We start from the raw sequence: 13,953 nt of genomic DNA, 5'->3' as shown, positions 1-13,953 counted from the left end.
TAGTATAATAACACTGAGAATACCATGTCATCTGTAGTATAATAACACTGAGAATACCTCATGTCATCTGTAGTATAATAACACTGAGAATACCTCATGTCATCTGTAGTATAATAACACTGAGAATACCTCATGTCATCTGTAGTATAATAACACTGAGAATACCTCATGTCATCTGTAGTATATAACACTGAGAATACCTCATGTCATCTGTAGTATAATAACACTGAGAATACCTCATGTCATCTGTAGTATAATAACACTGAGAATACCTCATGTCATCTGTAGTATAATAACACATTGAGAATACCTGGCATTGTCATCTGAGACATTGGTAGTGAAGGAGACAGTCTTACCTGGCATAGACATTGGTAGTGAAGGACCACAGTCTTACCTGGCAGAGACATTGGTACTGAGAATACACAGTCTTACCTGGCAGAGACATTGGTAGTGAAGGAGACACCATGTCTTACCTGGAATACCTCATGTCAGAGACATTGGTAGTGAAGGAGACACAGTCTTACCTGGCAGAGACATTGGTAGTGAAGGAGACACAGTCTTACCTGGCAGAGACATTGGTAGTGAAGGAGACACAGTCTTACCTGGCAGAGACATTGGTAGTGAAGGAGACACAGTCTTACCTGGAAGGAGACAGAGACATTGGTAGTGAAGGAGACACAGTCTTACCTGGCAGAGACATTGGTAGTGAAGGAGACACTTACCTGGCAGAGACATTGGTAGTGAAGGAGACACAGTCTTACCTGGCAGAGACATTGGTAGTGAAGGAGACACAGTCTTACCTGGCAGAGACATTGGTAGTGAAGGAGACAGTCTTACCTGGCAGAGACATTGGTAGTGAAGGAGACACAGTCTTACCTGGCAGAGACATTGGTAGTGAAGGAGACACAGTCTTACCTGGCAGAGACATTGGTAGTGAAGGAGACACAGTCTTACCTGGCAGAGACATTGGTAGTGAAGGAGACACAGTCTTACCTGCCAGAGACATTGGTAGTGAAGGAGACACAGTCTTACCTGGCAGAGACATTGGTAGTGAAGGAGACACAGTCTTACCTGGCAGAGACATTGGTAGTGAAGGAGACACAGTCTTACCTGGCAGAGACATTGGTAGTGAAGGAGACACAGTCTTACCTGGCAGAGACATTGGTAGTGAAGGAGACACAGTCTTACCTGGCAGAGACATTGGTAGTGAAGGAGACACAGTCTTACCTGGCAGAGACATTGGTAGTGAAGGAGACACAGTCTTACCTGGCAGAGACATTGGTAGTGAAGGAGACACAGTCTTACCTGGCAGAGACATTGGTAGTGAAGGAGACACAGTCTTACCTGGCAGAGACATTGGTAGTGAAGGAGACACAGTCTTACCTGGCAGAGACATTGGTAGTGAAGGAGACAGTCTTACCTGGCAGAGACATTGGTAGTGAAGGAGACACAGTCGTTGACGAAGGTTAGGGGCGTGGTCCCAGTGATGTCCTCCCATTGGGCAGGAGAGGTTCCGCCGGTGATGCTGCATAGCAACCTCAGGCAGGGGGTGGAATCTCCCTTGTAGCCATTGCTAACCCCCTCCCCTGACAAGGGCGGGACCGGGATCGTCATGGTGATGGGTTTGTGGAACTTCCTGCGTCGAGGTTCCACCGTCACTATGGGGCTGAATGTTGCCCGGTTACCAAGGATCTTCTTCACCATGTCATCAGGAGCCGGCTGGGCCTAGAACCAATCAGAATCGAAGTTCATCAAAGTTCATAATTCTCAGAACAGTTCAGGTACAGTATGATGGTTAACCTGTTCTCAGAACAGTTCAGGTACAGTGTGATGGTTAACCTGTTCTCAGAACAGTTCAGGTACAGTATGATGGTTAACCTGCTCTCAGAACAGTTCAGGTACAGTGTGATGGTTAACCTGTTCTCAGAACAGTTCAGGTACAGTGTGACGGTTAACCTGTTCTCAGAACAGTTCAGCACTGTGACCAGACTAACCTGCAGTCCCACGCGTATCTTCTTGGTGAGCGCCCCCTCTGGGAAGGAGGCCTGGACCAATGGAAGTGTCAGGCTGGAGAGGACTCCTCCCTCAGGGCCCATCTGGCTGCTCTCCTGTCTGATACGAGACACCACCGCAAAGTACTGTGGGAAATCCTTGGTGATGATGCGACATATACGCTTCTTCTCCAGGTCCTTGGCGCTGTCCAGCTCTGTGGAGGTAGAGACAACAGAATGATTATTACAGCTCTGTGGAGGAAGAGACAACAGAATGATTATTACACTGAACTGTCCAGCTCTGTGGAGGTAGAGACAACAGAATGATTATTACACTGAACTGTCCAGCTCTGTGGAGGTAGATAAAAGTCGATACTGTCATCCGTCATCCATCTCAATGATAGTCCTATAATATAGTCCATACCTTCATCCATGCCGTTGAGCAGCTCATTGAGGTCATCTGTCTTGCAGTCGTACTGATGTTCCTTCCAGGTCTCTCCATTCTCACTCCTCAGCATGATCAGCTCCCTCTCCTTCCCCCTCATAGAACCAAAATGGGGGATCTCCACGATCACAGGGCTGTAGGGGGAACCACAGGGCTGTGGTTACACACAAACTACAACACTACAGCCCCAATATGGCCGCCCCTCCTGAGCCGACTGGGATGACAGAGGAAAGGTGAAGATGCCGTTGGTATGATGTCACATGACTTCTATACTCATATCTTAAGTTGTTGTTGGAGAGGTATTGAAGATGAGGATGGGAGGTGCACATGCAGAGCAAATAGACTTGAAAGACTTTCATGGTTTCGTCTGTAACGGAATGGGAACATATGTCAATGAGCTGGATTTATTAGAACAGACACGATGCATGGAGCAATTAGACAAGTCTGAAGCTGACGAGAAGCTGCACTATGTGAAGGTAGACAGTCCCAGAATGACACAGAACTGGAAAAGAACCATCAATGAAGGCATGATATAACCATATCATATAACCATATCATATAACCATATCATATAACCATATCATATAACCATATCCTATAACCATATCATATAACATAACCATATCCTATAACCATATCCTATAACCATATCCTATAACCATATCCTATAACATAACCATATCCTATAACCATATCCTATAACCATATCCTATAACCATATCCTATAACCATATCCATAACCTATAACCATATCCTATAACCATATCCTATAACCATATCCTATAACCATATCATATAACATAACCATATCCTATAACCATATCCTATAACCATATCCTATAACCATATCCTATAACCATATCCTATAACATAACCATATCATATAACCATATCCTATAACCATATCCTATAACCATATCCTATAACCATATCCTATAACCATATCCTATAACCATATCCTATAACCATATCATATAACCATATCATATAACCATATCCTATAACATAACCATATCCTATAACCATATCCTATAACCATATCCTATAACCATATCCTATAACCATATCATATAACCATATCATATAACCATATCATATAACCATATCCATATAACCATATCCTATAACCATATCCTATAACCATATCCTATAACCATATCCTATAACCATATCATATAACCATATCATATAACCATATCCTATAACCATATCCTATAACCATATCCTATAACCATATCCTATAACCATATCCTATAACCATATCATATAACCATATCATATAACCATATCATATAACCATATCATATAACCATATCCTATAACATAACCATATCCTATAACCATATCCTATAACCATATCCTATAACCATATCCTATAACCATATCATATAACCATATCCTATAACCATATCCTATAACCATATCCTATAACCATATCCTATAACCATATCCTATAACCATATCCTATAACCATATCCTATAACCATATCATATAACCATATCCTATAACTATATCCTATGAAATGCCACAGAGGAGAATTACACAGAAAATATAACTCAAGAGGAAGAATTAATATGTAGCCTCATTTTGTATTTTATCAAGCAAATTGAAAACTTGTATGAAACAAATGTCAAGATGTAAGTCACTCCTTGCAATCTACTCCCGTTCTGGACATTAAAGTGACAGGAGATACTACCTAGTGAGGAGAGTAGAAACTTATCAGAGACTGAGGACATAGAGACCCAGTCTTCTCCATCATTCAGATCAAAGTCATATTTTTAAGGGAGGTTTCAGGCTAGTAAACAAACTTGGGAAAGGAACAGCAGTCACGATAGCAGGATACTGGTGCAGCAGTGAGTATCATGCCCAACAAGCAGGAAGAGCTGAAACAGCCAGGAGGGGAAAAGCCCAAGTGATGTCTCTCTGTGGTAATCACATGGTCGTGATGGAGATGGTGATAATATTACCTAGCATGGACAGCCTGATGTCTCTCTGTGGTAATCACATGGTCGTGATGGAGATGGTGCTATATTACCTAGCATGGACAGGCTGATGTCTCTCTGTGGTAATCACATGGTCGTGATAGAGATGGTGATAATATTACCTAGCATGGACAGCCTGATGTCTCTCTGTGGTAATCACATGGTCGTGATAGAGATGGTGCTATATTACCTAGCATGGACAGCCTGATGTCTCTCTGTGGTAATCACATGGTTGTGATAGAGATGGTGCTATATTACCTAGCATGGACAGCCTGATGTCTCTCTGTGGTAATCACATGGTCGTGATAGAGATGGTGCTATATTACCTAGCATGGACAGCCTGATGTCTCTCTGTGGTAATCACATGGTCGTGATGGAGATGGTGCTATATTACCTAGCATGGACAGCCCGGTGTCTCTCTGTGGTAATCACATGGTCGTGATGGAGATGGTGCTATATTACCTAGCATGGACAGCCTGATGTCTCTCTGTGGTAATCACATGGTCGTGATAGAGATGGTGCTATATTACCTAGCATGGACAGCCCGATGTCTCTCTGTGGTAATCACATGGTCGTGATAGAGATGGTGATAATATTACCTAGCATGGACAGCCTGATGTCTCTCTGTGGTAATCACATGGTCGTGATAGAGATGGTGCTATATTACCTAGCATGGACAGCCTGATGTCTCTCTGTGGTAATCACATGGTTGTGATAGAGATGGTGCTATATTACCTAGCATGGACAGCCTGATGTCTCTCTGTGGTAATCACATGGTCGTGATAGAGATGGTGCTATATTACCTAGCATGGACAGCCTGATGTCTCTCTGTGGTAATCACATGGTCGTGATGGGAGATGGTGCTATATTACCTAGCATGGACAGCCTGATGTCTCTCTGTGGTAATCACATGGTCGTGATGGAGATGGTGCTATATTACCTAGCATGGACAGCCTGATGTCTCTCTGTGGTAATCACATGGTCGTGATGGAGATGGTGCTATATTACCTAGCATGGACAGCCCGGTGTCTCTCTGTGGTAATCACATGGTCGTGATGGAGATGGTGATAATATTACCTAGCATGGACAGGCTGATGTCTCTATATGGCAGTGGTTCCCAAACTGTGGGGTGTCCCCCCCCCAATAATTTTTTAAATAAAAATAAACTTACTTAAACTTAAATAAACTTTAAACTTACTCTTGAAAGTTGTAACAGTATAATTTTCTAAACTGGGTAGTGCATCATCAGTTCCTCTTGTCATGTTCGTCATTGTTTCACTTACGTTTTTTAGCCAATATATATTGTTGTCATCTTTTAGTCACTCAAATATCACATGAATACAACACTTTTAACATACAAACTTCTCTACACCAACAAGAACAGTGCTTGAGCCCATATAAATAGACGTGGCGCGCGTGCAGGCCGGGTTGGGGGTTGGGCACGGGATGTTCCCCAATGCTGGAAAGGGGGGCCCAGAGTGAAAAAGTTTGGGAACCCCTGCTCTATGGGATGGTCCTAATATTATCTATCATGGATAGCCTGATGTCTCTCTAAGGGATGCTCCTCCTACCCAATAAACTTAGTTCCTGGTGGCCCCAGCTGCAGGACTCGGCTAACCAACATCTCTCCATCGTCTAGACATGGGAGCTTTCTAGGAAGGTGCAGTTTACTGAGTCACATCCAAGCAGCAATAAGAGACACAGAAGATGATATGAGCAACAAACTGGCATTCCTACAAAACAGCACATGAACAAATGGCCATCTGACCACATGGAGACTATAAGCAGTCTCTTTCAGTGAAGTGTCTAACTATGGAGACTATAAGCAGTCTCTTTCAGTGAAGTGTCTAACTATGGAGACTATAAGCAGTCTCTTTCAGTGAAGTGTCTAACTATGGAGACTATAAGCAGTCTCTTTCAGTGAAGTGTCTAACTATGGAGACTATAAGCAGTCTCTTTCAATGAAGTGTCTAACTATGGAGACTATAAGCAGTCTCTTTCAATGAAGTGTCTAACTATGGAGACTATAAGCAGTCTCTCTTTCAGTGAAGTGTCTAACTATGGAGACTATAAGCAGTCTCTTTCAGTCTAACTTGGAGACTATAAGCAGTCTCTTTCAGTGAAGTGTCTAACTATGGAGACTATAAGCAGTCTCTTTCAGTGAAGTGTCTAACTATTATAAGCAGTCTCTTTCAGTGAAGTGTCTAACTATGGAGACTATAAGCAGTCTCTTTCAATGAAGTGTCTAACTATGGAGACTATAAGCAGTCTCTTTCAGTGAAGTGTCTAACTATGGAGACTATAAGCAGTCTCTTTCAGTGAAGTGTCTAACTATGGAGACTATAAGCAGTCTCTTTCAGTGAAGTGTCTAACTATGGAGACTATAAGCAGTCTCTTTCAGTGAAGTGTCTAACTATGGAGACTATAAGCAGTCTCTTTCAGTGAAGTGTCTAACTATGGAGACTATAAGCAGTCTCTTTCAGTGAAGTGTCTAACTATGGAGACTATAAGCAGTCTCTTTCAGTGAAGTGTCTAACTATGGAGACTATAAGCAGTCTCTTTCAATGAAGTGTCTAACTATGGAGACTATAAGTAATCTCTTTCAATGAAGTGTCTAACTATGGAGACTATAAGCAATCTCTTTCAATGACTATCCAACACATGGTAGAAGTGTTCAACTACGTAGGGTAGTGCTCTCTGCAGGATGCTATGTGAAGAAGCAGCAGACTGACCTACAATAGTTTAGTAGTGCTGGTGTCTACTGGGGTCTGTGTTGGCATGGGAACAAAGGTGGGCAAGCTCATCTATCTAAACATTGAAACACCACACTATAACAAATCAACACCAACCACTACAAGAACAGATGGTTTCCATGGAGATGAGGAAAGAAGCATCAAAACTAACAAACAGGTAAATAAACAATGTGAAGGCCTACCCCAGGAACTGAGCTCCAGCAGGCCCCACCTCCACCAGCCTGCTGGCCAATCCCTCTCCATCCACCATCGGTGGGGGCGTGGCCAGCTTGTGCCTCTTCGCCAGGCGGCAGGTGATGCGTGTCGGAGCCGTGCACTTCCTGGGCGGGATGATGATGCGCATTCCGTTATGACGACTCCCCCGCATGGAGCCGCCGCGTGCATCCACCATGAAACTGACCAGGAATCTAGAGGAGGGAGGGAGGGAGGGAGGGAGGGAGGGAGGGAGAGAGAGAGAGAGAGAGAGAGAGGGAGGGAGAGGAGGGGGAGGGGAGGGAGGGAGGGAGGGAGGGAGAGGGAGGGAGGGAGGGAGGGAGGGAGAGAGAGGGAGGGAGGGAGGAGGGAGGGAGGGGGGAGAGGAGGGAGAGAGGGAGGGAGGGAGGGAGGGAGGGAGGAGAGGAGAGGGAGGGAGGGAGGGAGGGAGGGAGGGAGGGAGGGGGAGGAGGGAGGGAGGGAGGGAGGGAGGAGAGGGAGGAGAGAGAGGGAGGGAGGGAGGAGGAGAGGGAGGGAGAGAGGAGGGGAGGGAGAGAGGGAGGGAGGGAGGGAGGGAGGGAGGGAGGGAGGGAGGGAGGGAGGGAGGGAGGGAGGGAGGGAGGGGGAGGGAGGGAGGGAGGGAGGGAGGGGAGGGGAGGGAGGGAGGGAGGGGGAGGGAGGGAGAGGGAGGGGAGGGAGGGAGGGAGAGGGAGGGAGGGGGAGGGAGGGGGAGGGAGGGAGGGAGGAGAGGGAGGGAGGGAGGGAGGGAGGGAGGAGAGGAGAGGGAGGGAGGGAGGGAGGGAGGGAGGGAGGGGGAGGGAGGGAGGGAGGGAGGGAGGGAGGGGAGGGGGAGGGGGAGGGAGGGAGGGAGGGGAGGGAGGGAGGGAGGGAGGGAGGGAGAGGAGGGAGGGGGAGGGAGGGAGGGAGGGGGGGGAGGGAGGGAGGGAGGGAGAGGAGGGAGGAGGGAGGGAGGGAGGGAGGGAGGGAGGGAGGGAGGGAGGGAGGGAGGGAGGGAGGGAGGGAGGGGAGGGAGGGAGGGAGGGAGGGAGGGAGGGAGGGAGGGAGGGAGGGAGGGAGGGAGGGAGGGAGGGAGGGAGGGAGGGAGAGGGAGGGAGGGAGGGAGAGAGGGAGAGGGAGAGAGGAGAGAGGGAGAGGGAGGGAGGGAGGGAGGGAGGGAGGGGAGGGAGGGAGGGAGGGAGGGAGGGAGGAGAGGGAGAGGGAGAGAGGGAGAGGGAGGGAGGGAGAGGGAGGGAGGGAGGGAGGGAGGGAGGGAGGGAGGGAGGGAGGGAGGGGAGGGAGAGAGGGAGGGAGGGAGGGAGGGAGGGAGGGAGGGAGGGAGGGAGAGGGAGGGAGGGAGGGAGGGGGAGGGAGGGAGGGAGGGAGAGGGAGAGAGGAGAGGGAGGAGAGGGAGGGAGGGAGGGAGGGAGAGAGAGAGGGAGGGAGAGAGGGAGAGAGGAGAGAGGAGGGAGGAGAGGGAGGGAGGGAGGGAGGGAGGGAGGGAGGGAGAGAGGGAGGGAGGGAGGGAGGGAGGGAGGGAGGGAGGGAGGGAGGGGAGGGAGGGAGGGAGAGGAGGGAGGGAGGGAGGGAGGAGGGGGGGAGGGAGAGAGGAGGGAGGAGAGGGAGAGGGAGGGAGGGAGAGGGAGGGAGGAGGGAGGGAGGGAGAGAGGGAGGGGAGGGAGGGAGGGTGGGAGGGAGGAGAGGGAGAGAGAGAGAGAGAGAGAGAGAGAGAGAGAGAGAGGGAGGGAGGGAGGGAGGGAGGAGGGGAAGGAGGGGAGGGAGGGAGAGAGGGAAGGAGGGGGAGGGTGGGAGGGAGAGAGGGAAGGAGGGAGGGAGGGAGGGAGGGAGGGTGGGAGGGAGAGAGAGGGGAAGGAGGGAGGGAGGGAGGGAGGTTGTTAGGTTATGGCTGATAGTACATCTTTATTCACTCTGCTAGTTAGTCCATTTACTACAACAACATGGTTGTTAGGTTATGGCTGATAGTGTTGAGGATGCCTGAGGCAACTCAGCCAATACAAATTATATCAATATGAAATTAATGGGATTGATGTCAGTTTAAGAACGCGTACAAATCTAGACACAAGAATGTGAGAATGTCATCTATTGTGGGTTACTTGTAATAATTTCATTCCCATCTTCCGATGTGTCTCTTTACTAAGTGTCGAGGTAGATTCAGGTGAGGTAGATTACAGATAAAACAAGCACAGAGAGAAACCGTGGCAACAGTAACCGTGGTAACAGAAACTATGGTATCAGAAACCGTGATAACAATGTAGAGTAACCGTGGTAACAACATAGAGTAACCAATCATCACCTGGAGTCATACTGAGGTAGAGGAGAGGAAAAGCTGCAGGAGGAGAGGAAAAGGAGCAGGAAAAGCCACAGTCATCATTATCATACTAGGGGGTTAAATAAATACAGAAATAAACTAGTACTATAAATGAAGTAGTACTATAAATAAACTAGTACTATAAATAAAGTACTGATATAAATTAACTAGTACTATAAATAAAGTAGTACTATAAATGAACTAGTACTATAAATAAAGTAGTACTATAAATAAAGTAGTGATATAAATAAAGTAGTACTATAAATAAATTAGTACTATAAATAAAGTAGTGATATAAATAAAGTAGTACTATAAATAAACTAGTACTATAAATAAAGTAGTACTATAAATGAAGTAGTACTATAAATAAACTAGTACTATAAATAAAGTAGTACTATAAATAAAGTAGTACTATAAATAAAGTAGTACTATAAATAAAGTAGTGATATAAATAAAGTAGTGCTATAAATAAAGTAGTACTATAAATAAACTAGTACTATAAATAAACTAGTACTATAAATAAAGTAGTACTATAAATAAAGTAGTGATATAAATAAACTAGTACTATAACCCAGTCCTATTAATAATCTAGTACTACAAATTAAGTAGTACAATAAACTAGTACTATACATAAACTAGTACTATAAATAAACTAGTACTATAAATAAACTAGTACTATAAATAAACTAGTACTATAAATAAGCTAGTACTATACATAAACTAGCACTATAAACTAGTACTATAAATAATGTAGGACTATAAATTAGTTTGTACTACATATGAACTATTTAATAAATAAAGTAGTACATATACGTAAACTAGTAGTATACATAAACTAGTACTATAAATGAAGTAGTCCTATAAATGAACTAGTCCTATAAATGAAGTAGTCCTATAAATGAAGTAGTACTATAAATGAACTAGTACTATAAATGAAGTAGTACTATAAATGAAGTAGTACTATAAATGAACTAGTACTATAAATGAACTAGTACTATAAATGAAGTAGTCCTATAAATGAAGTAGTACTATAAATGAAGTAGTCCTATAAATGAACTAGTACTATAAATGAAGTAGTCCTATAAATGAAGTAGTACTATAAATGAACTAGTACTATAAATGAACTAGTACTATAAATGAAGTAGTCCTATAAATGAAGTAGTACTATAAATGAAGTAGTCCTATAAATGAACTAGTACTATAAATGAAGTAGTCCTATAAATGAAGTAGTACTATAAATGAACTAGTACTATAAATGAACTAGTACTATAAATGAAGTAGTCCTATAAATGAAGTAGTCCTATAAATGAACTAGTACTATAAATGAACTAGTACTATAAATGAAGTAGTACTATAAATGAAGTAGTCCTATAAATGAACTAGTACTATAAATGAAGTAGTGATATAAATGAACTAGTACTATAAATGAAGTAGTCCTATAAATGAAGTAGTCCTATAAATGAACTAGTACTATAAATGAAGTAGTCCTATAAATGAACTAGTACTATAAATTAAGTAATACTAAAAATGAACTAGTACTATAAATAAAGTTGGACTATACATACACTAGTACTATAAACAAACCAGTACTACTATAAAGTAGTGCTATAAGTAGTACTATGAATAAACAAGTGCTATTCTATTATTTATTTGTATTTTTTATTTACGCTTTGTTTAACTAGGCAAGTCATTTTAGAACAAATTCTTATTTACAATGATGGACTAGGAACAGTGGGTTAACTGCCTTGTTCAAGGGCAGAATGACAGATTTAAACCTTGTCGGCTCGGGGATTTGATCTCGCAATCTTTCGGGGTTACTGGCCCAACGCTCTAACCACTAGGCTACTTGCCGCCCAAATAAAGTAGTACTATAAATAAAGTAGTACTATAAATAAAGCAGTACTATAATTAAAGTAGTACTTTAAATGAAGCAATACTATAAATAAGGTAGTACTATAAATAAAGCAGTACTATAAATAAAGTAGTACTATAAATAAAGCAGTACTATAAATAAAGTAGTACAATAAATAAAGCAGTACTATAAATAAGGTAGTACTATAAATAAAGCAGTACTATAAATGGAGTAGTACTATAAAGCATTACTATAAATAAAGCAGTACTATAAATAAAGTAGTACAATAAATAAAGCAGTACTATAAATAAGGTAGTACTATAAATAAAGCAGTACTATAAATGGAGTAGTACTATAAAGCATTACTATAAATAAAGCAGTACTATAAATAAGGTAGTACTATAAATAAAGCAGTAGATAAATGGAGTAGTACTATAATTAAAGTAGTACTTTAAATGAAGCAGTACTATAAATAAAGTAGTACTATAAATAAAGCAGTACTATAAATGAGGTAGTACTATAAATAAAGCAGTAGATAAATGGAGTAGTACTAGAAAACAGTACTATAAATGAAGCAGTACTATAAATAAACTAGTACTATAAAAAATGTTGTACTATAAATAAAGCAGTACTATAAATGGAGTAGTACTATAAAGTAGCACTATAAATAAACTAGTACTATAAATTAAGTAGTCATTTTAAATACAGTAGTACTATAAATTAAGTAGTACTATAATTAAACTAGTACTATAAACAAGTACTAGAAATGAAGTAGTATTAGAAATAACTAGTACTATACACAAACTAGTATAATGTATAAATAAGTACTATACATAAATGAGTACTATATAAACTAGTATTAGAAATATTCTAGGACTATACATGAAGTAGTACTATAAACAAACTAATACTACTAATATGATATAGGGAGGATGAAGAAACAGAATTTCAGGAAAGAAGGAGGAAGTAGAGGATAGGACAGAGAGAGAGAGAGAGACAGAGAGAGAGAACGAGACAGAGAGACAGAGAGAGACAGAGAGAGGCAGAGAGAGAGACAGATAGAGAGAGAGAGAGGCAGAGAGAGAGAAACAGAGAAAGAGAGAGAGAGAGAGAGAGAAAGAGAGAGGGGGAGAGAGAGACATCGAGAGACAGATACACAGAGAGAGAGACAGAGAGAGAGAGAGAGAGGGAGAGAGCGAGAGAGATCGAGAGAGAGTGAGAGAGAGAGAGAGACCCAGAGTCTATAGGCCTGTTCTACTGTAGAGTCTGTATCTATAGAGTCAGTCTGTATCTTACCCAGAGTCTATAGGACTGTTCTACTGTAGAGTCTGTATCTATAGAGTCAGTCTGTATCTTACCCAGAGTCTATAGGACTGTTCTACTGTAGAGTCTGTATCTATAGAGTCAGTCTGTATCTTACCCAGAGTCTATAGGACTGTTCTACTGTAGAGTCTGTATCTATAGAGTCAGTCTGTATCTTACCCAGAGTCTATAGGACTGTTCTACTGTAGAGTCTGTATCTATAGAGTCAGTCTGTATCTTACCCAGAGTCTATAGGACTGTTCTACTGTAGAGTCTGTATCTTACCCAGAGTCTATAGGACTGTTCTACTGTAGAGTCTGTATCTATAGAGTCAGTCTGTATCTTACCCAGAGTCTATAGGACTGTTCTACTGTAGAGTCTGTATCTATAGAGTCAGTCTGTATCTTACCCAGAGTCTATAGGACTGTTCTACTGTAGAGTCTGTATCTATAGAGTCAGTCTGTATCTTACCCAGAGTCTATAGGACTGTTCTACTGTAGAGTCTGTATCTATAGAGTCAGTCTGTATCTTACCCAGAGTCTATAGGACTGTTCTACTGTAGAGTCTGTATCTTACCCAGAGTCTATAGGACTGTTCTACTGTAGAGTCTGTATCTATAGAGTCAGTCTGTATCTTACCCAGAGTCTATAGGACTGTTCTACTGCAGAGTCTGTATCTATAGAGTCAGTCTGTATCTTACCCAGAGTCTATAGGACTGTTCTACTGTAGAGTCTGTATCTATAGAGTCAGTCTGTATCTTACCCAGAGTCTATAGGACTGTTCTACTGTAGAGTCTGTATCTATAGAGTCAGTCTGTATCTTACCCAGAGTCTATAGGACTGTTCTACTGTAGAGTCTGTATCTTACCCAGAGTCTATAGGACTGTTCTACTGTAGAGTCTGTATCTATAGAGTCAGTCTGTATCTTACCCAGAGTCTATAGGACTGTTCTACTGTAGAGTCTGTATCTATAGAGTCAGTCTGTATCTTACCCAGAGTCTATAGGACTGTTCTACTGTAGAGTCTGTATCTTACCCAGAGTCTATAGGACTGTTCTACTGTAGAGTCTGTATCTATAGAGTCAGTCTGTATCTATAGAGTCAGTCTGTA

The 13,953-nt window shown here is 42.7% G+C and overlaps 1 protein-coding gene across 1 annotated transcript in view; it reads right to left on the bottom strand.

Annotated features, from left to right (window-relative positions):
• Positions 1-13,953, bottom strand: part of LOC124026052 (ankyrin-3-like) — a 71,859-nt gene that overhangs the window by 31,587 nt on the left and 26,319 nt on the right. The window contains 5 exon segments of the mRNA XM_046339227.1: positions 1,421-1,725; positions 1,995-2,206; positions 2,416-2,570; positions 7,355-7,579; positions 9,676-9,708. Coding sequence (XP_046195183.1) covers positions 1,421-1,725; positions 1,995-2,206; positions 2,416-2,570; positions 7,355-7,579; positions 9,676-9,708 — 930 coding nt within the window.

The sequence above is a fragment of the Oncorhynchus gorbuscha genome, unplaced genomic scaffold (assembly GCF_021184085.1).
Source record: "Oncorhynchus gorbuscha isolate QuinsamMale2020 ecotype Even-year unplaced genomic scaffold, OgorEven_v1.0 Un_scaffold_2534, whole genome shotgun sequence".
Classification (NCBI taxonomy): Eukaryota; Metazoa; Chordata; class Actinopteri; order Salmoniformes; family Salmonidae; genus Oncorhynchus; species Oncorhynchus gorbuscha.
This window is presented reverse-complemented; position numbering and strand designations above follow the sequence as displayed.